The sequence below is a fragment of the Pseudorasbora parva genome, chromosome 23 (assembly GCF_024679245.1).
Source record: "Pseudorasbora parva isolate DD20220531a chromosome 23, ASM2467924v1, whole genome shotgun sequence".
NCBI lineage: Eukaryota > Metazoa > Chordata > Actinopteri > Cypriniformes > Gobionidae > Pseudorasbora > Pseudorasbora parva.
Window position 1 is genome coordinate 19508962 of NC_090194.1, and position 22850 is coordinate 19531811.

The 22850-nt window shown below is 38.3% G+C and overlaps 1 protein-coding gene across 5 annotated transcripts in view; it reads left to right on the forward strand.

Moving 5' to 3' along the window:
• Window positions 1-18027, forward strand: part of LOC137062872 (PALM2-AKAP2 fusion protein) — a 172846-nt gene extending 154819 nt beyond the window's left edge. For 4 of the 5 annotated variants that reach the window (XM_067433804.1, XM_067433803.1, XM_067433806.1 and 1 more), the window contains 4 exons: window positions 1650-3780; window positions 8500-8690; window positions 9813-9836; window positions 12887-18027. In XM_067433804.1, coding sequence (XP_067289905.1) covers window positions 1650-3780; window positions 8500-8690; window positions 9813-9836; window positions 12887-13021 — 2481 coding nt within the window. In that variant the 3' untranslated portion in view covers window positions 13022-18027. The remainder of the gene's footprint in view (window positions 1-1649; window positions 3781-8499; window positions 8691-9812; window positions 9837-12886) is intronic. The other variant, XM_067433805.1, reaches the window with a different exon arrangement.
• The last annotated feature ends 4823 nt before the right edge of the window (window positions 18028-22850 follow it).

Consider the following 22850-nt stretch of genomic DNA (forward strand, 5'->3'; position numbering starts at 1 on the left):
AACAGCAAACAACTCAAATTGCTCAGGCATGCACACTCGCCTCTAAAACATAAATGCTGAGCAAAGAAACAGAATTCCTGCAATGGCATCTGTTTACCAGAGAATACAGCACTATAACTGTTCGGTTCAGTAAAACTGCTCTTTAGACAGGACTAGCAATAGCACTTTCACGTTTTAGTGTCTCGTATTGATACAGGGGTTTTGTATGTTGTTAAAGGTTTGCTAAAGTTTGCTCGGGCACTGTTTACATGCTTTGGTTTGTGGCACCCTGTGGTTTCCAAACCAATGTAAGCAAAATAATTTTGGAACATCATTCCAAATGTGTAGCCATTGTTAAACAAGAAAGCATAAAATAGAAACTCATTTACACTAATACAATTAAAGAAAAATGAAGACCATATTTTAGCAAGCTTGTCATTCCTCAAAAAAATCTCTGTCAGAGTTTTTATTTAGAAAGGACTGTCCTATCTGCTGAATGAGTGGCAATGAAAGCAAAGCTCGGTGTAATAAATGGTATTTTCCCCTGAGGAGACTTTACAGTGCTTCATTCTGCAAATGCATCTTAACCATCTCCCACAGGGTTACTAGACCACTTATAGGTATCAGTACCAGATCCATGGAATAGAAAACCCCCCTGCAATTATTCCTCTGAAAATAAAGATTGTCTACATAGTCTAGACATCAGTGTTTTCTTTTAGCAAATAACTAGGATCTATTACCCACCATTAGACATAGAGATGAAGAGGCATAAAGAAAGTTTCCTTTTATGTTTTTCTTTTAGGGCTTTCTTCAAATTAGCCTGTACATAAATTGAGAAGAGCATAAATCTATACAACCTTGCTTATCTTATGATGTAGCTTACTAGCTTATGCAAGGTTTGCTACGCAGGAAATCAGATACAAGTTGCTCTGGATGAATGCTCTGCCAAATGCTTACATGTAAATCATAAAAGACATTGAGACAGAAACTATATGTAGTTTATGTTCCATTGTACTGTAGGTCAAGAGGATTTTCAAAAAAGATATGCATACATTTTTAATTTGATGCAGGTGTGTTAATGGGGATACTAAGGGGAATGTCCCATGTTTTCCTCTCACTTAAGACTTGTGCAACTCCATTATTGCTGAGCAGACCAAGAGAAGGGGCCTTAAATTATTAATACTCAGGATCAGATGCCACAGGTCAGAGTTCAACAAACCCATTATCTTCAACATCTTATCACAGTCTACCTATATTATGCATGATGGTCACATGCAATATTTCGTTTGGGGTGTTGGTCTTGTGATGTTCACACAGTTGGTGGTGTAGCAACCAATATTTATAAGGGGGTTCCCTTAGTTTCTTATAGGGTGCGCACAAAAACAACTCTGAATGAACCAAGTACTTTTGGTTTGGTTGCAGGGGTCCATATTTGGGCATTGTGCGACAAGTGCATCCAAGTTCAGAAACAGTGTCATCAAACAAACGCAGTTGTGCAACAAAAGTGTTACTGTGTAGTTTCAAAGGTGTGAATTGCCTTAAAGAAAATGTTGTTATGCAATTATTGTATTTTCATGAGCTACAATTACAGTCACTGTGTATATTGTGGCAAAGAATTGCATGAATACATGTTTGTATCTAATGTGACCTCTGTCTTTTTTTTCCCCTAGAAGCCCCCTGTACTCTCAGAGGATGACAGTGAGCTGAAAAGAGAGAGAAGCCTGAAGACTGTAAGTTTTTTCGATTCAGTGAGTGTGATATCCGCTGGTGAGAGCAGTATGGAGCTTGAAGTCCAGACTGAGGCCCAGCAAAGTTATGTGAGCAGTGGGCAGAACAGAGAGAGACATGGGGGAGAAGGACTGGACAGCGAAGTTGCCAAGGAAATCCTGTACCTGGATCAGGTCCTTGAGGCCAACTGTTGTGACCCCAGGGCTGAAATGACTTCAAATGGGACAAGTTCCCCAGAGATTAACTCAATTAGAGTTCATGGATCTGGACCATCTGTGCATACTTGTGACACATCACTCTTACACAACCATGAAGTTGTTTTAGAAGGGAATAAACAGACCACTTTTGTTGATGATAACTTTAACACTAAACCCAATGGTCATGCAGCGATGATAGGAAACGACTACGCAGGGTCACCTGAGTCCCCTAGGACAGCAATCAAGAAAGAGGCACGTTTTGAGCTCCGACCATTTCATGAAGAGAAGAAACCATCAAAACTTTTTGACACCCCAACCGAGAAAGAAGTACGGGTGAAGAAAGTCAGACCCTCGGAGGAGATTGCAGAGCTAGAGCGGGAAAGGCTGGAACTCATCCGAGGTCAGGCAGTCAAGAAAAATCCTGGAATTGCAGCAAAATGGTGGAACCCACCTCAGGAAAAGGCACTGGAAGAGGAGCTTGAGCCAGAGCAGCTGGAGTCGCTTCGAAGATATGAGGAGAGGAAGCAGAAGAGACCAGAGACCAACCGTATGCCACAAGCTGCACCAAGACAGACAGTCTCCTTTATCCAACCTGAAACAGGAAATAAGGAAGATGTTGTCATGGAAGAGATTGACTTTTCTGCAGCACGCAAGCAATTTCTGCAGATGGAACATAGCAAGCAGCCCACTGCCCCTAAGAGGAATGTGGCACCACAGCTTTACTCTGCCAAACCTTTCTTCAGGGCTCCAGAGATCACGCATGTAGAAAGGCCATGCGGTTTTGTCACAGTTGCCAATCAAGAAGGGGTCACATTCTATGACAGAAGTGAAGTTGCGACCGTCAAGGCTGAAAAGATTTACTGCTGCTCTGGAGAATCTGCCATACTACCCAAAGAAGGTTTGGCTCAGAACGAGTTGAAAGATGATGATTTTACTTGTGCCCGGGCAGTGATGACCATTGTGAAGGAAGAAGATTCTGATTTGTATCAACGTTCTCTGAACAGCTCCTACCATATGGAAGAAATTGACTCCGGGTTAGATGACCTATCCCTACGGTCTCAGGACACCACTGTACTTGAGACGCTCTCCAATGACTTCAGCATGGACAACATAAGTGACAGCGGTGCATCAAATGAGACCATGAGTGCCTATTTGGAAAACTCTCTTGGGGAGTACTCTTTTCCCTCAACTCCAATGGCCACTACACCAATCAATGGGAAACACGAAAGTGGTATCAAATCGCCAGGTGAACAGAGTGAGTCTTATCATGGAGAAGGCTTGACGGAAGAAGAGCTGGAATACCATGCTGGTATTCTTGTCCAAAATGCTATCCAGCAAGCCATTGCTCAGCAGAAAGACAAATGGGAGCCTCTTCAGGCCACCCAACATTCGTCCCCTATCCTAGAGAGACATGTGGAAAGTATCCAACCCCTAGTGGAGAGATCTACTGTCACACCACCTCCCAAAGTGCCATCCCCTCTGGAAGAGAGGACAACAATCACTCCTCAAATAACTGTAGTTCAAGCTGCCCCAGTTATCCCAGTGAACACTTACAAACCCCCCAGTCCCTCACCACCACCATCGGAGAAAGCGGAATTCAGCTATTTCAGTAAGTACTCTGAGGCAGCAGAGCTCAGGAGCACAGCAGCTGCCACTCGTGCTCAGGAAACGGAAGTCACCTCAGGGCCATTCAAGCTGCGCTCACGCAAACAGAGAACCCTGTCCATGATCGAAGAGGAGATTCGGGCAGCCCAGGAGCGTGAGGAAGAGTTGAAGAGACAACGGCAAGCGCAAACATTGCACCCGCCCCGTACGCAGAGGCTGAAGGCCAACAACCAGCCAAACAAGCTGGTCCTTACTGGGAAGACAGCACCAGGTATGATTATGCCCAGCCAATGTGTGCAATCACGGTGGCAGTAATTGAACACTTACTGTACAATATGTGCTTAACTTTATTTGATGATTTTTATTTGAATTGTATCTTATCCCACAATGAATAGCCCTGTAGGATAAACCATACCAGATGCAAATTAGTACTCATAATCATATTTAAACTGCTCTTTGTGCAGTTTTTCATGGATTGCACCAGAATGTAATTAAATATTTTCGTATTTAAATTACAATATTCCTCTAATGGTCTATGTGTTTACTCCTGTTACTAATGCAAACCATCAGCTAAAACTGAAGGTTCTGACATCTGGCTCTGTAACTCGAGATTTGATGTTAATTACCTGGTGATAGTCATGCAACTGGACAGTCCGGACGTTCTCTTCATAGAGCTACTTTAGTTGACATTCCTTGCACGCTGTGTCCTACTGTTCAGCCTGAGTCACTTTTGCAAGCTGTGCTTTTTGAAGTAGATTTTAGGAAAACTGCAGTGCAGGGCCTGAATTTTTTTTCACTGTATGAGGTTGATGACTGATGACTATATAATTCTCTGAATAATTGACTAGATAATGCTATATGGGTAACATAAATATGTGTTAAAGCTTTCAGTTCTAGTGACCGCCAACAGTTTCAAATTGTGTTGGTTTGATGTTAGAAATTATCATAACAGACTAGTGCGATGTACTTTAAATGTTCTCTTCTGTATGTTTGGTTACGGTGATGTAATACTCCTCAGCACAGTATTTAATGTCAGTGTGTGCTGTTCCTGTTGACAATTGTCCACGTCTCAGTCATGATGATGTCCTGTACTAGAGAAGTTTATGTCTGCCCTCTAGTGGTGTCATAGGGAATGCACGAGTCCTTTCTTTTCGCTTGCTTTTAGCTATAATGCTAAATCCCATAGTATTTGCATTTATCTTGTGCGATCAGTCTCAGTGATTAACTTCCCAGTATTGACAGTATTTCTGAGGACAAATTATATTTAGTCACACAGAATTAGATTTAGACACAGATTTTCTACAGCAAAATTTCATCTAAAGCTTTGCAACTAGTCTGGAGTTGCCAAAGTCAGCAGAAGTAAATACGTTTTCAGTTTCAACATCAACACGCTATATATCAAATACATGACAAACTGCGGCCAGTATGAAGTAAATATATATAATAATAATATATGCTTAATTATGCCTGTATTTTATATAGATAACTATACAAACTGAAATGGTTTTCTCTCAGATTCCCTTGATTTAATGGAATGAGGAACCGCATTGTGGGTTTCTACACTGAGTCCTCTGTGTCTCTAATATCCATACTTGGGTCATAATCAAGAATGTGTCTGGGACTCTGGGCCCTTTCATGTCCCCTAAACTGATGAGTGATGGAAAAAAGTATCTCGCTGAGACATACTAAAATTCCAAATGAATGCAGAATACTTCAGAACTATTTTATAATTTTCTTATAAAATATTTGTTATTAGTTAGCCATTGACTTTTTGCACATAAATAAAAGTGTGTCGGCCAAAATAAGTTCCTTTTCACATTAGTGTCAAGTCAGGTAACCTTTATCTCTATAGTGCTTTATTCAATGCAGATTGTTTCAAAGCAGCTTGACAGGGATAAACAGGAAAATAATGTTTCAGTGATGCAAACAGAGTTTAATTCTGCTGTTACGCAGCCCTAAATAGACAATACCCAGCAAACAATAGCCGTCATTTCACCATCTTGGTTAATTATAGACCTGATATAGTCCGGCTATGAATAACCCATGTCTAGCCAAAATAACCTTGAATTTGGTTACATGTTGTTTATAATAACTTGCAAGGTGTATGATATTCCATCATGTAAGCAAAGTCAAGAGTGATTGGAAGACGTCAATTTAATTTTTACTGACAGCCCAAATGTTATTGTTTTAGCTTAGACATCAGGGCTATGTTTGAACGGCTGTTAGACTTTGTGCCATGGTCCAGTTGGAGTCAGTTCAGTGTTGATTTAGTTCTGTTCAATAACTGTGTAAAGATCATCAATAATGGAATGGGTTCAATCTATAAAGCAGCTCTTCGGAAAACAGTGATGTCATCGTTCAGCTCAGTTCAGCTCTTATCCAATAGTGGCAGTGCAGTTAAAGGAATAGTTCACCCAAAAATGAACATTTTATGTTTATCTGCTTACCACCAGGGCATCCAAGATGCAGGTGTGTTTGTTTCTTCAGTAGAACACAAATTAAGATTTCTAATTTCAACCGTTGCACTTTGCCAGTCATATAATGCATGTCAATGGGGTGTAATTCTATAAGAGTAAAAAACACATAGACATATGAATCCATATGAAACCCTGCGACTCGTGACATGATAAATTGATGTCTTAAAACACGAAACAATTAGTTTCTGCGTGAAACCGAACAGTATTTATGTAATTTTTTTACCTCATAGCAGATGAATCTCATCTAGTATTCCCAACATCATTACTTCTGCCAGAGAAGGTCAAACATGAATCAGTCAAATGAGGCATCTATGTACACATATTTATGACATCATTTTGACCTTCTCCGGCGACAGTGATGGCATTGGGAACACTGGATGAGATTCAAATGATTTGAGGTAAAACAAACAAAACAAAAAATACTGTTCGGTTTCTCGTGTCTTAAGGCATCAATTTATCGTCACGAGCCACAGGGTTTAATATAGATTCATATGTGTGTGTTTTTTTACTCTCATAGTAGCTCTAATAGAAAAAGACCCCATTGACATGCATTATATGACGGGTACAGTGCAACGGTTGGAATCTTCATTTGTGTTCTACTGAAGAAACAAACACACCTACATCTTGGATGCCCTGGGGGTAAGCAGATAAACATCAAATTTCCATTTTTGGGTGAACTATCCCTTTAAATCAATAATATTGCTGAAAATTAAGTACTTTGAATTTTACAACCAACAAAAAAGAGAGTTTGAATGATCTCATGAAGCATGGCAAGAACATATGGCAACATTATACAATCAAAATAAAAAAATTATACTTAGACTTTTCTTCATAGTTAATTTATTGAATTGAATTATCATTTTTTTGTATTGCGCTTTTCACAATACAAATTTCAAAGCAGCTTTACAGAAACTGCATGTGTCTATATTGCAATATAAAGTGATCTGTTATCAGAAGGGATTGTGTTCAAGTTATGTATTTCAGGAATGTACATATATAAGTTACACCGTTAGCTAACATCATGTATTAATTTAAAGCAGAAACTGCCTTAATTATTACGAGTTGTGAACATAATGATTACAATATGGAAAATGTAGCACAGGTGCATGTTGATTGAGAGTTTGCTTCATCTGAAGTCCTCGCAGGAGTTGGCTCCGTCTCTTCACAGGTGTTGGGTCATCTGAAGCCTTTGTAGGAAGCCGGATCCAAACTGGAGCTGACGTACTCTAGTTACCTCAGGAAGGGCATCCCGAGATAAAACAGAAAAGCAAATGGAGAGCAATTAGCATAGCAGCTGTTCTTAACATTTCAAGCAAAAATATTCATGTGCATTTGATCTGATACAACTGAAGTACAAGACTGTTCAGTGAATGCTTGGCTAAAGAGATGCATCTTTAATCTAGATTTAAATTGGAAGAGAGTCTGAGCCCCAAATATTATTAGGAAAGCAATTCCAAAGCTTGGGAGGCAAATGTGAAAACGCTCTCCCTCCTTTAGTGGATTAGATATCCTAGGTACAGCCAAAAGTCTAGAGTTCTGTGATCTTAAAGAGCGTGATGGATTGTAGGTTAATACAAGGTCAGTTAAATACACAGGAGCTGAACCATATAGTGCCTTAGGGGTCAGTAGCAATACTTTATAATTGATACGGAATTTAATAGGTAACCAGTGTAGAGATAATAAATGTGGTGTTATATGATCAAATTTCGACCTGGTAAAAACTCTAGCATCTGCATTTTGGACTAATTGTAGCTTGTTTAGTAAGGATACAGGGAAACCACATAGTAATGCAATATAGTAATCCAGTCTAAAAGCCATTAAAGGGTTAGTTTACCCAAAAATGATATTTCTTTCGTTAATGACTCACCCCCCATGTCGTTCCACACCCGTAAGACCTCCGTTCATCTTCAGAACACAGTTTAAGATATTTTAGATTTAGTCTGAGAGCTTTCTGTCCTTTGAATGTAAGTGTATGCCCACTTGCTGTCCACGTCCAGAAGGAAATGAAAACATCATATATGTAGTCAGTTGGTTAGTTAGACTCTTTTGAAGCGTCGACAATACATTTTGGTCCAAAAATATCAAAAAATACGACTTTATTCAGCATTATCTTCCACGTTTGTTTTCAAACCTCAAATAAAGAATCAAGCGGTCGTGATTCAGCGGATTGATTCGTGATTCATATCGCCAAAGTCATGTGATTTCAGCAGTTTGCCAGTTTGACATGCGATCCAAATCATGATTGATGACCGTTTGAATCTTTATTTGAGGAACCCGGAAGAGAAGACAATGCTGAATAAAGTCATATTTTTTGTTATTTTTGGACCAAAATGTATTGTCGACGCTTCAAAAGAGTCTAACTAACCAACTGATGTCACATATTGACTACTTTGATGATGTTTTCATTACCTTCTGGACGTGGACAGCAAGTGTAACATGTTTTGTAGCATTTTCTGTCAAATATAACACCCAGGTCTCGTAGAGTAATAATTTATCTTTTCTTCTATCTGCAGGTAAAATTGAGAAGATTCGTCAAGTTCCTCCAGTGTCGCCGTGCTCTTCAGATGGAGCTCTGCCCTCACCGCTGTCCGATCTGGGCAGCGATGACTCTGGAGGACAACGACCCAAGAACTTCATGCAGACTCTAATGGAGGACTACGAGACACACAAAGTCAAGCGCAGAGAGAAATCTGAGGACAGCAGTGTAAGTCTATTATGGTCAGCTTCCAATGTGCGTAGTGGTAGATTGATATTTTATGGCATAATGAATTGTCTGCGAATTGTCTTCTTGTTTACACTTTCAGACATCCATCTGCATACCATTTACAATCAAAACGTTAAATTTCACTTTAATGGACAGTTTTGGAATTAGCGATTCCTACTGATAAAACACCATTGCCATGACTTGCATCAGAAACATAGTTCGTCTTTTTCATCTCATTCTAAGAAAGTGAGAAAAGGGACTTTCCTTTCCAGCTCAATTAGAAACTGAATTAATAAATATTTGCACCACGTGAAACCACCATCAAAAGCCTATTGGGAACTCACAGTTTCATATCAACCACAGTCTTTCCCCTTTTGCTTTCTCAGATATCAGCAACACATTTCCTCTAAAGCTATTATTTGGAGAACAAACAGCAAAGTGCCTGTAACTGAAAAAGCCTCTGTTTTGCAACTTTGCTGCACTGACAGTATCACATTCTATTATTATAATGCAGACAAAGTAAAAGCAAAGCTTTTGACATAGTAGTGGTAACAATATAGCGATTAAATTCACGTTCCATGCAGTGCCGATTGTGAAATATATCCAATGGCAATGTTGCACTTGTACGTTTGCCAAGTAAAATAGCCAAATATTTATAAACTGGATATTTCCTCAAGGCCTTACAAATTACATTTGCATCGAATTTAAACACAATACAAATGAATGCTTGTTTTAGCTTAGGGAAGAGAGTAACCAAATGTTTGAGGTAGGCGTGGAACAAATATAAAAAGTTTCAGAATGAGCCATTGATAAAAACAAATTAAAATGTTAAAATTGCTTAACCACAAATCTAAATATAGAGAGACATATGTATATTTAGTGATGGCCCTGAACTCAGGAAACAAACACATGCAATGGTTAATGAATTTAAATAAATTCAGTTCATGTAATTAGCACACGGTATTGAGCCAATATTATCTGTATATAGTATATAAATAGTAAAGTATATAAACATGAATATAACTGACCAGCAGTATCCATGTGGAAGTTGATCTACGCTGTTCTCTACACAATAGCAAGTGTTTTCACATTGACTAATTCTTCCTCTTTCCTTCTTGTTAGTATGTCCGCTCAGTTACAACTGAGGTACTTGTACAATGCTTGCTTCAAAGTTCATTGTGCCTTCATTTGTGTTATTGCATGTTTTTGAATGGGGGGAGGATTTGTAGCAGTGCAAATACTTTGACATATGTAACGTGTTTCCAGGAAATCATTGCATTTTTTTTTTGTCGGGTCATTGCGTCATTCATTACATATGGATCCACATTTTGAACTAGTCAAAGTATCTGCACCTATGATCAGTACCCAAAGTTCAGAGGCACTATTCATCCACATGAAACCTGTGTCAAACAACTACGAACTTACAATGTCCAGTCTTCATTTGAGCATCTTACCGCCTCCATTCATAGTCCTAATGTTTCAGCTCTTTGTATTTTATATTTAACATAATATTCAAGTTATTTGAGAACTTCGGGTTGGACATTTAGGTTCGTTCGATCAAGACACAACCAGTGTTACACTTGGTGCCAGTTTTTACAACAGTATTTATTTTGAAACAGCATGTTCTCTTTTCTGCTTTATTATTTCTGCTTTCTTGCACATAAGCCTGTATTGTGTGTTGTGGAGTTCATATCTAAAGCGTGTTTTGGACAAGCAGACCTAAACCCAGCATGAAACTGTTTGGAAAACAGGTGGGGTCCAAAATGGACCTTTTGGTGTGTATGTTTGCACATGCGTGATTGATACTAAATGTCTTTAAAAAAATCATTGATATTGGCATTACTCCTTTTTTGTGTTCAGTGTAAATAATGTAGCTAGGATATATCTATAATGTTATAATATGGTATAGAAAAATCTCATATCTCCCAGCCCTTCTACAACTTACTTTAAATTTTAAAGCTCAGATCACATATTGTCTAAGAAAAATCAGGATTCAAGTTATAATATAAAAACGTATCAAATGATTAATTTAAATGTTATGAATTAGTTAAAAGACTTAATATAAAGTGGGACTGATATGGTTGCGAGGGAAATTGGTTGAACTTTATTTCGATGGTCCACTTTATGGTCGCCTTTGGCTTGGCTTCCTCAGTTGGGGACACTAAAATTATGATCCAAGTTATTCAACTAAATATACAAATTAAATGTATAAATTAGGTCATATTTAATTCTATAAACGATCCAAATCAAACTAGCCAAATAAAATTTTGTTGCAGTATTGTCCTGTTTAACACTGTGAAGCTGCTTTGAAACAATCGTCATTGTAAAACCGCTAAAAACTTTGTAACTAACTAATGTAAACTAACTCTCATTAGAGTATTAGTAGACTGTTAGGTTATGGTTGGTAGAATACAATGACATGTAATTGCTAAATTACTTCTAGTCAGTAATGTTGGGGAGCATCAAAGTAAAGTGTTAGCAGATATTAAGCACATCTACTGAGACATAGGTCCTGTTTACACCTGGTATAAGATGTGTTTTGGTCAATCAGATCACAAGCAGAGGACACTAAATACAGGTGTAAACGAGGTCTAAAACGTTTTGAGCTTGTCCACTTTTGATCGATCCAGAGGTAGTCAAAAACACATTCGACTGGATTGCTTTCATAGTATAGATGCTCATGTGGTCAAATGTGTTCGAAACATCCACAAAAGACGCCTACTCTCCACCTACTGACCTAATGCCTAACCATTATTGGAAGCGCGCTAGCCGATGGGATTTAAACTTTGTCAGCTGGACACCCAAGTTTGGTTTGAAGATGAAAAACGTACCAAGCACAATGTTCTCTCACCATTCCTGATTTCTAACAGGCACTCACAGCGTCCAGCGTGATCTAGCGGCTGTTAGAGCAGAAACTAAAGCTGCTGCTGTCCATGTTTTTCCGACGTGTTCGGACACGTTCATGTGTAAATTGCTTGAGCTTATTTTGTCCATTAGATCAAAAGATTAGCCTAGAAATCTAGACGCACCCTAGCAGCAGCAAATCTAATCTGCCGCGGTCTAGCAACTCTCAATAGACTTCTGAGCTGGAAAAACCAAACTCTGGTCAGGCCAATCACATTGTGAATAGACACGGTGGGCGGGGCTTAACATAATGACGGCAGAGTTGCGGAGGTTCCGAGTGCTTCTTGTAAACACAGAAGCTGGCGAACGGCGGTCTTTCGAATCCGCTTTGGCCGTGACTCTGGAAAAATTGGAGTTAAGCTTTTCTTTGAAAAAAGAAGAAAGAACGGCACTGAAGTCATTCTTAAGAAGGGAAGATGTGTTTGGAGTTTTGCCAACCGGATACAGCAAAAGTTTAATCTATCACTTAGCTTCGCTTCACGTTGCTCTGGTTGGTTGTTGCGCTATCCAATTACGTGCAGAGGGAGTTTGAAAGATTACCGTTTATCCCGCCCCTCGGATTGAGCCCTGCCAATGGTTAGTTCCAAGACCCAATATCTTGATGTGGGTCTGGTTTGTCAGGCTATTGAAATATCTAAAAAAGCCCATACATTTACCTGTCCATAGACCCTCCTCTCCAAAAAATCAGGACAGAAGTGCTTGAAAGTGGACAAAAGAGAGGGATTAAAACATTTACTTGTGATCTGAGAAATCAAGAATGGTGAGAGAACATTGTGCTTGGTACCTTTTTTCGTCTTCAAACCAAACTTGGGTCCCCAGCTGACAAAGTTTAAATCCCATCGGCTAGCATGCTTCCAATAATGGTTAGGCATTAGGTCAGTAGGTGGAGAGTAGGCGTCTTTTGTGGATGTTTCGAACACATTTGACATGAGCATCTATACTATGAAAGCAATCCAGTCGAATGTGTTCTTGACTACCTCTGGATCGATGATCAAAAGTGAACAAGCTCAAAACGTTTTAGACCTCGTTTACACCTGTATTTAGTGTCCTCTGCTTGTGATCTGGTCGACCAAAACGCATCTTATACCAGGTGTAAACAGGACCTTAGTTGACATGTAGTTGCAAAGCTACTTATGTCTAAAGTGGACCATCGAAATAAAGTGTTTCTGTGAAATGTGCTTTAAACTTGTTCTTAACATGTTTTCTATAAATAGTTAAATCACTGTGGTGAATATATCATTATAACATTTGAAACAACTTTGAATAACAGCCATTTTTATGTTTGTCTTCAGGTTCTAGAGGCGACGCGTGTCACTCGCAGAAAAAGTAACATGGCCCTCCGGTGGGAAGCAGGCATCTACGCCAACCAGGAAGAGGGTGAGGAAGAGGAGGAGGAGGAGGAGGAGGAAGAGGAGGAGGAAGAGTAAATGAAACCTCTTTCTATACTGAAAAGAAAGAGAAAGAAGAGAAGAAAATGTGCAACAGGACAACCACAAGTATTTATTGGGAATTCAAACTGCAATTTACAACTCTCTGAAGATTTGTTTTGTCCGTTTCTGGAGAACGAACGCGACATAACTTCTCTCGACAATGAAGACCAGAGATACTATAGCATTTTACATTTCCACTACCAAGATATTGCTTTTTTTTTTGTGCTGATACGTTTTCAGAAAGCGGAATGTGCAAAGACAAGTATAACCATTTTTAGAGACTTTGGGATTTTTGGCATTAATGTTGCAACTTAGCAAATAAGATTAGTGTGAAGACCGCATTTATTTTTCACAAACATAAAGGTGTTACCATGCAGCTAAGGACATGGAAAAAGAATGGAAAAAATGGGATAATATTTTGTTAGTTGGAGGAGATAATGTCATTTCATGCTAGATTATGGACTTTTCGACTTTACACAATGTGTCTTGCATTGCCGAAAGTGCAAAATACTGCTATTTGGTTTCCTGTTAATTGCATTTTCTCATAATCTTGATTACAGCCTATAGAAATAGGAAGACTTCAATTATTCTCCTAATCTGCCATATTGTTCAGAGAGAAACTTTAATGTGGAGGACAAAATGAAGTAGGGTACAAACACATAACCTTGAAAGCTTTTGGGAGGTTATATCAATAAATCAAAGCTGAAGAGGAAGAAGCGGTAATAACTTGCAGAGGTGGTCATGGCTTTTTATAGGCTGCGGGTGCATTCTCCATTGACAAAAGGCAGGAAATGTGTGTGAAATGAAACTTTAGGATGTTATTGCTGTTTGCAGTTGAAGGCACCTGTGCTTTGATTGAAGTTATTGCAGAACATTCAATGTCTGATGTAGATGTTTTGAGAATGTTTATGTTGTGTTATGTGTAGGGCAGAGCAGAGCAGAGCAGCAAAAGCAGTGTATTTAAAGTGCCCCTATTATGCTATTTTAAAGGTTCTTAATTTAGTTTTGGAGGTCTCCTACAATTTGTTTACCAAGGTAACTTTTTAAATAATATGCATGGTTACATCACCTCTTTTTTCAGTGTCTGAACTGGTTGGATAAAGGATTCAGTCTCTCTAAACCCCTCCTTTCCGAGAGCCGCCTCTGCTCTGATTGGTCAGATGGCCCAGTCTGTTGTGACTGGTCCACTCTGCTCTGATTGGTCAGATGACCCAGTCTGTTGCGATTGGTCGTCTCTGCTCTGATTAGTCAGATGACCCAGTCTGTTGCGATTGGTCAACTCTGCGCTGATTGGTCAGATTCAGATGACCCAGTCTGTTGTGATTGGTCTACTCTGCTCTGAATGGTCAGATGGCCAGTCTGTTGCGATTGGTCTATTCTGCTCTGATTGGTCAGATGGCCAGTCTGTTGTGATTGGTTGACCACTTACAGCACGTGTCGGAAACCTAACGTCTATTACCATATCTGAATTTCAGCTCTTCCTCAGCACTTGATACGAACAGCGACGATAAACCAAACTCTTCCAGTCTCAGCTACAACTACAGCGATTGAGGATCAAAGTGCGGCACCGTTGTTCGCGAGCAGCCAATGAAGATCATAGGCTGGCATTGTGCAAATTTGTTACAAACCTACATAGGTTCGAGCAGGAAGTAAGACTGGGATTACTGACAACTTGTTTCAAGCAGTTTAGAATCACTTCTTTCTTTTAGGAGACAATAACTCATTTATCTGCACTTTGATCTTTGAAACTTTGCAGACCTTTGAAATTCATAAAGTGCTGTTACACACTCTGTGTAAGGTAATATCTGAAAAAGCAGAATTGGGGTACTTTAATGCAAAAATGAAGAAAAGAACATATGTTGATAAAGATAGCTTAAATATGCAAGAATTAACTGTGCTAAATTGCTTAGTTGATTTTCAAATGAATCAGAATTTCTCTTTCTGGCATTTTTAAAGCCGTTACCAGCAGAAACTGTAAACACAACACAAAATGTTTAAAAAATGTTTGATACAAATGTACACATTAATGTATGAAATGTTAATGTGTTTTCTTTGTTTTCCGTTCTTTAAAAAAAAACATTTGACAATATAAAGGATGTTATCCTCTATACATGGACCTATTCATGACTTTGACATCAGTGATGGATATGCAACGTAAAGGAAACAAAGAGGACAAATCATGGACAAATATTCTTCAGTATTTAATCTTTGACTTCTAATTTTTGCCTTCGGCCTGATGCATTTGTCAAGCCACAAATGAAGACAATCCCACAAGCATCGTTCAACATTGTGGCTTTGATGTTTTTGTATACTCCACATATAATATATATTACAAAGAAGAAGAAAAAAGGTATTTAATGGACTGCTGTCCTTTATTGAGTACATGAAGTATTTGTAGTCTCTGATTTAGAGTGGCATATATTACATAGTTTCTCAAATTGCAGGCAAAAAAAGACAAACTAGAAACTCTATAACAGTTATGCATTATTATAATGTGTGGGGGTCACATAAAGTTACACCTATTCAGAATTATAAATGTTTCTGCAGAAGGTGCATCAACTTTATTTAATGGGTGAAAACAGATGTTTGTTGATCTGTGGATGGAGACTGACTTTCTTAAGTGTCCATTTGTTTTGATGCTTGATGTGAGATTGTGTAACGACCATCAGTTTTACTCAGAGCAGGATGTTGGATTTTTACTTGGATTCTTTGATATGAGATGATTATTGTTGGTGAGCAAATAATTTGAATTTTATAAGGGGAAAATATTTTTATTTGATCAGTGAGATATGCATTATTCCTATAAATGGAAAATAGTTTTGGAAAAATGACTGGTGTTTAGTACTATTACTGCACATTTATTCATATATACCGTGTTGTGTGTATTTGAGGGCCAAGTATGCCATATTATATGCATTTTCAGAGGTTTTCATTAGTTTGTTTAGGTGCTGTAGGCAACATTTCTAGCACAGAGTAGTTTAAGTATTGACCGTGATGCTGACAGGTTTTGCATCATAAAATGTGCAGCATTCAAATGTAAAGCCAGCTTTAGTTCACTAAAGATGGCATGCTTTTGTACAATAATGTATGAGAATTGACAAAATGGTTGCTTTACCTCATGAAGTTAAGTTATAAGAAACAAGCCAATGTTCAAATTTGTAAAATAATAGGATTACTACGGCAAAGGATGGTGGCCAAAATTGCTTCTAATGTACAATACCGGAGGAAAAAGAAACCATTAGAAATTGAGCAATGTTGCAGTTGTCGATGTGTGAAGGAATTATGGCAAAAGCATCAGCCTTTGAGGACATCTGGGAAAGCATTGCGATCATACTAGTGAAATTGTTAATTGTTTATTGTCAATGTTGTAGTGATATGAAGCACTGCTCACACAGAAATCAAACCAAGCAGCTTTATGTTGGTCAATGCAGCGTATTCATGACCAATTTGATCCCGTTGTGTAAATTCTTATTGAAATGACTGGATTTTAAACACACCTTTACCGTTGTTTTGTGAAAATTCCAAACCGATCATATTGGAAAATGTAACTATTTTATCATTCCCATGATATGAAATGATATCTCTAACTATATGATATGATTTTGTGTAAATTTTGTGTAAATTTGGAGAATTTTAAAAGAAACTCATTATGAGGGACCACCCTTAACCCCGCCCCTAAACTAACCCATCACTGGGGTTTAAACAAATTGTACAAATTCATATGAATTAGCCACAGAAATAGTAAAATATTTACTAAATGTTGAAAAAAATTGTGTCACCTGAGTCTCAGCCTACAGTCATTTAAATAGGAATACGCAGAATCAAGCTTGTTTCAGTTGCGGAAGAATAAAAGCTGTTTATATCACAACTTTTTATTCTCAGAATTGTGAAAATCACTCGCTATTGTGAGAAAAATGTCAGAATTGTGAGCTTTTTTCTTATATTTGCAACTTTATTTTTCAGAACTGTGACTTTATAACTCGCAACTTCTAAGATAAACGTCAGACCCAAAATTGCAAGATAAAAAAAAAATCCAGAATTGTGACTTTATATCTCATAGTTCAAACCTTTTTTCTCAGAATTGTCAGATATAAGCTCGAAATTGCAAATTATAAAGTCAGAATTACAAGATAGCCAATAAACTCGCAATTCTGAGAAAAAAATCTGAATTGTGAAATAAACTTGCAATTGTGAGGAAAAAATGCCAGAAGTGTGAGAGAAAACTGTATTACCGCAACTACCTTTTTTATTATTCTGTGGCGAAACAAGCTTTCATAGTATTTGGTAGTTTTTTAGTATAGGAAAATTTCCACGCAGATTTTATTTGCTTTTAAATTATGCAAATTCACCGTATTGACCAACAGAAAGTGACTTCCGTGCAAGCGGGTGTTTTGTGCATTGCCACACTATTGACGATAGACAAGGGATGGTTAAAATTTTATTTTTTATTATTTTTGTCGCTAATGTGACCGCAAAAGTGTTCAACTACAAATATATGCCTACTTTAGACTTCTAGTTAAGCGTTTGCCAGAGTCCGTGTGCATGACAAATACTGCATCTGTTCCAATAGATTTTCATTGTCAGTTCCACAAATTACAGTTTTTTCTTTAAAAAAAAAGAGAAAAAAAAACTTGCCTTCAGTGAAATCACAAGTATTGCTTTTTTTCCACAGTTTGAACCAAGTAAACAGTGTTTTTTTAATTTTACTTTAAAGTAACACCAAAAATATGTTTGCTCTTGTTGTTTAAATAGTTAATTATTATTATTACAATAATTGCAATTGCTTCCTTAAAAGGTGTAACGAGTGTTTAGTTCCCTTTGGGAGAAACCAAGGGAATATTGATATGGTGTGATAATGCAATCATGCTTTCAAAAGCCCTCTTTTGACATGTTAACCACTTATTGTATGTTAATATTCTGCTTATATTGTTTTATAGTAATTGTAAGTCTCACTCTTACACACATATATAATTATTTTCTCATTAAAAAGAAAATGTGTAAAATGTCTCTATTCTTTCCTCGACTCCATATAAAATCTTTGACAGTGTAATTATGATATGTAGATGAACATGCACAAATCAAAGATAAATAAAGTACTTGGGCAGTGACTGATGATGTTTAACAAGTCCACGGGAACACAAGTAGGCAAGAACGCATACTGTGAAACGGCCTTGTTTAGGATTCACATGGCAGGGAAACAGAACCAAACCAAAATAATGAACAAAAATATAATCCTGACTGTAATAGCATAAGAATTTAAGCTGTAACCATTATTCTATTATGAGATTCAGCAGGTGATTTCTGTTGGATTTTTATGTATACTCACCAATCAAAATTAGTGAAAAGTAGTAGCCTGGATGCCAGCCGAATTTAGCCCCGCCCACAAAATTACATAGAATTAGGATTAGAATTAGCGGACATAGAAAACAACCCGCGGAAAAAACGCAGACTTGGAAACGCAGTTCAGTTGAACTGTTGACATTTGACAATGCATCCCTTCGTTGCTCTGATTGATTGTAGGACTATCCAATTGATGTCTTTCCTGGTTCGGTTGAAACACGCCTCATAATCACAGCCCAATGGAGCAGTTTTAGACTCATATTCTGACTAGAATTGAGTATGACCACGTCAGGCTAGAAAAGTAGGTGAGCATATGGTGAATATGTGCATATGCCCTATCTACTGCACTACAGTCCCTGACAAAAGTCTTGTCGCTTGTGTACAAATTGACCTAAAGTGCCGCTGAAATATATTTCTAATCAAGATTTTTTTTACAAGAAATGGCTCATTTTAATCCCACCAGCTTTTGTGATAATGTTTCAGTGAAAAACTAAACTTTCAAAAAGTATTCTAATATTCACAGCTTGGTAAAGCCCATTGAGTCAATTTTTGCAAAGACATAAGTGTTGTCACCTTGTCATATGAGCTTCACCTGTGACTAATAATGGATCAATTAGGTCTCAAGTGTGTATAAAAAGAACCCCAGTACACTAGACCTTCACATCAACTGCAACTAGACCTCTGCAAACATGCCTAAGATTCACCCTGAGACTAAAGTTTTGATTATCATGAGGCTGAAGACCAGATCCACTGCTGATGTGGCAGACACCTTCAATGTGTCTCAGCGTCAAGTACAGAGGATTAAAAAAAAGATTTAAAGAGACTGGAGACGTTTTTGACAAGCCCAGGTCAGGCAGACCCCGCAAGACAACTGCTCAAGAGGACCGTTTGTTGGCTCGAAAATCCAAGGCCAGCCCATTTTCCACTGCAGCAGAGCTCCACGAGGCCTGGTCACCTGAAGTCCCTGTGTCAACCAGAACAGTTTGTCGGATTCTGTCTCGCAATGGCCTCCATGGTCGAATCAGTGCCCAGAAGCCAGCACTAAACAAAAGACAATTGAAAAGCCGTGTGGCATTTGCCAAGGCCCACAGCCTGCTAAAAGGATGGACGCAGGAAAAGTTGCAGAAGGTGGATTTTTCATATGAATCTTCTGTTGAATTACACCTCAGTCGCCGCAAATATTGCAGGAGACCTACTGGTGCCCGAATGGATCCGAGATTCACCCCAGAAAACAGTGAAGTTTGGTTGCGGAAAAATCATGGTCTGGGGTTACATCCAGTATGGGGGTGTGCGAGATCTGCAGGATGGAAGGCAACATCAATAGTCTAAAATACCAAGAAATCTTAGGTACCTCTTATATTCCCAACCATAAAAGAGGCCAAATTCTGCAGCAGGACGGTGCTCCATCGCATACTTCCATCTCCACATCAAAGTTCCTTGAAGAAGATCAAGATGCTCCAGGATTGGCCAGCCCAGTCACCAGACATGAACATCATTGAGCATATGTGGGGTAGGATGAAAGAGGACGCATGGAAGACGAAACCAAAGAATATTGATGAACTTTCTTAGCTATTCCTGATGACTTCATCAATAAATTGTATGAATCCTTGCCAAACCGCATGGATGCAGTCCTTCAAGCTCATGGAAGTCATACAAGGTATTAAATTTGGATCTCACAGCACCACAACTTAATTTGCTGACATATTTTTGTATTTGCAGTAAATTTGTTCAATTTCTGTATAGGCGACAAAACTTTTGTCTTGCCAAAACTTCACCTTTCTGTCTTGATTAAAGGATAAATATTTTTTCTGTGAAAATTATTAATTTCAGTGCATTAAACATCATTTGGGAGGGTTTTAGCTTTTCATATGAGCTATTTCTAACACCAATGAATTAATTAAAAGTCAGGTTAATATCAGGTATTTCTAGAAAATAGATACGCGACAAGACTTTTGTCAGGGACTGTATGTGAGTGCAGCATATTACAAAGGTAATTATTTTTCAGATTTAAAAGAGTGGTAATAACCTTATTATGTATCTAGGGGTCCTTGCATGCTTCTGTATTATGTACCTTCTGGTCAGTGATGCCAGTAACGCGTTACTCTAATCTGACTACTTTAACTACTGGCTACTCCAGTAACAAGTAATCTAACATGTTACTATTTCATACTATTTTATAACTTCACGTTACTGTTACTGTTACTGTTACCAGTAATCAGATTAAAGTAACTTATCCAAGTCACTCTGAGTTACTATTTTGTCAGTGATTAGTAATCTGTAAAGTAACTAAGTTACTTTTTAAATGGGTAATCAATAATCAGATTACGTTTTCAAAGAAACGTTGGCAAGGCAACACTGCTTCTGGTCCTTTAACACTTGTCAAAATTAACAACTCAAAATGGCCTTTTCTTGTTTCTTGAAATCTCTCAAATCTAACCTTTCTGTCTACTAGAAAAGGCAGTGTCCTCACAACTATGTTTCTTTTTTATAGAAAGAAATGCTGTCTGCGAGGATGTTGACATTACTTGAATTGCACTGGCATGCATGGTTTAAATCATACGTATCTGAACGTCATCATTTTGTAGCAGTAAATAAAGAGATGTCACATCGATCACATGGTCAGTATAGAGTACTGCAAGACTCAGGACTATGCTTTCTCCCCTGTACATGCTACCCTTGAAAGATATCATTAGGAAGCATGGCATTAGTTTTCACTGTTATGCTGATGATACTCAACTCTATATTTCACAGCACCCAGACGAAGCGTATCACTTCACAAGATTAACGGAATGTATAGCTGATATAAACAAAATGTGGATGATTTTAAATTTTTGGACAAAAAACCTCAACACGTAGTAACCGTCTAACACTTGATAGCTGCTCTTTTAAGGCCCCGTCATCAGTGAGGAACCTGGGTGTGTTCTTTGATACACACTGCCACGTTTCTAGCATCTGTAAAACCACATTCTTTCTTTTTAAACATACATCTAAACTATGACATATGCTCTCAATGCTAAATGATGATCAGTTAGTTCATGTGTTCATGACCTGAAGGCTACATTATTGTAATGCTCTACTGGGTGGTTGCCCTTCTCGCTTAATAAAAATAAACTCCAACCGGTCCAAAACACAGCAGCTCAAGTTCTTACTAGAACCAGGAAGTATGACCATATCAGTCCAGTTCTGTCAACACTGCACTGGCTTCTTAAACATTGTATACATTTTAAAATCTTGCTTATTACCGGTACTTACAAAGCACTAAAGTCTCAAAATTCCAGCCAGTTGGTAATACCCAGTATATCAAAATCAACTGCTGCTGGTCCATCCTTTTCCTATTTAGCACCTAAACTCTGGAACAGTCTTCCTAGCATTGTTTGGGAAGCAGACACATTCTGTCAGTTTACATCTAGACTAAAAACGCATCTCCCTATGGCATACACATAGAGCATGATCAATTTCTATTATTCAAATCATTTTAATTATTGTTAGGCTGCATTAACGTGGTCAGCCGGAACCGGGAAAACTTCCAATAACACCTAATGTACTCGTTTACATCATAAGAAGAATGGCATCTACGCTAATATTAGTCTATCCTGAGGTTTACTGTAGTCAGTCGGATCCGGGCCGTATCCAGATCAGATGGTGGACCTGCCCCTAGACATGACCACAATGCAGCCCTGAAGTGTCAGCAGAGACCCTGTCAACTAGACTCTCCCCTGTGAAGACCTCAACGACTCAACATCCAGTGGCACTGATCCTCAACAAGCCCATATCCTGTGTGATGACTCCTATCTTCAACCATATGGAGCTGGACAGATATTCTGAATATTACGATCTAATTTGACTTCTGACTTGTAATGTTGTCTAAATCATATTCATACACTCTTTTGTTCGTTGGCCAGAGGAGAACTGGCCCCCCGACTGAGGTTTCTCCCAAGGTTTTTTTCTCCATTCTGTCACCTGATGGAGTTTTGGTTCCTTGTCACCGTTGCCTCTGTTGCTTTTGGCTTGCTTAGTTGGGGACACTAAATATTAAACTATATAACTATAGTGTCTGCCCGCATTGACACTATATGATAATTAAACTGAGCTGGACAATGACATCACTGTCATTTCTCCAGAGCGGCTGTACAGTCGAATTAATTTCTGTTGCATTATTTTCCTGTTAACACTGTGAAGCTGCTTTGAAACAATCAGCATTGTAAAAAGTGCTATATAAATAAAGGTGACTTGACTTGTCTTGTAATGGCAGTGAATGGGAACCCAACATTTGAAGCCCAAAAAGTGCATCCATTCATTCTAAAAGTAATAAAGGCCTGCCTTATGAAGCAAAGCGATTCATTTGTGTAAGAAATATATCCATATTTAACACATTATAAAGTAAAATATCTAGCCTCCGCCAGACCGCCTTTCTTATTCAACTTTCGAAAACTGACGCAGCAAACTGTAAGGGCTTTTAACTGCAAGAGGCCTCACACTTTCTTCG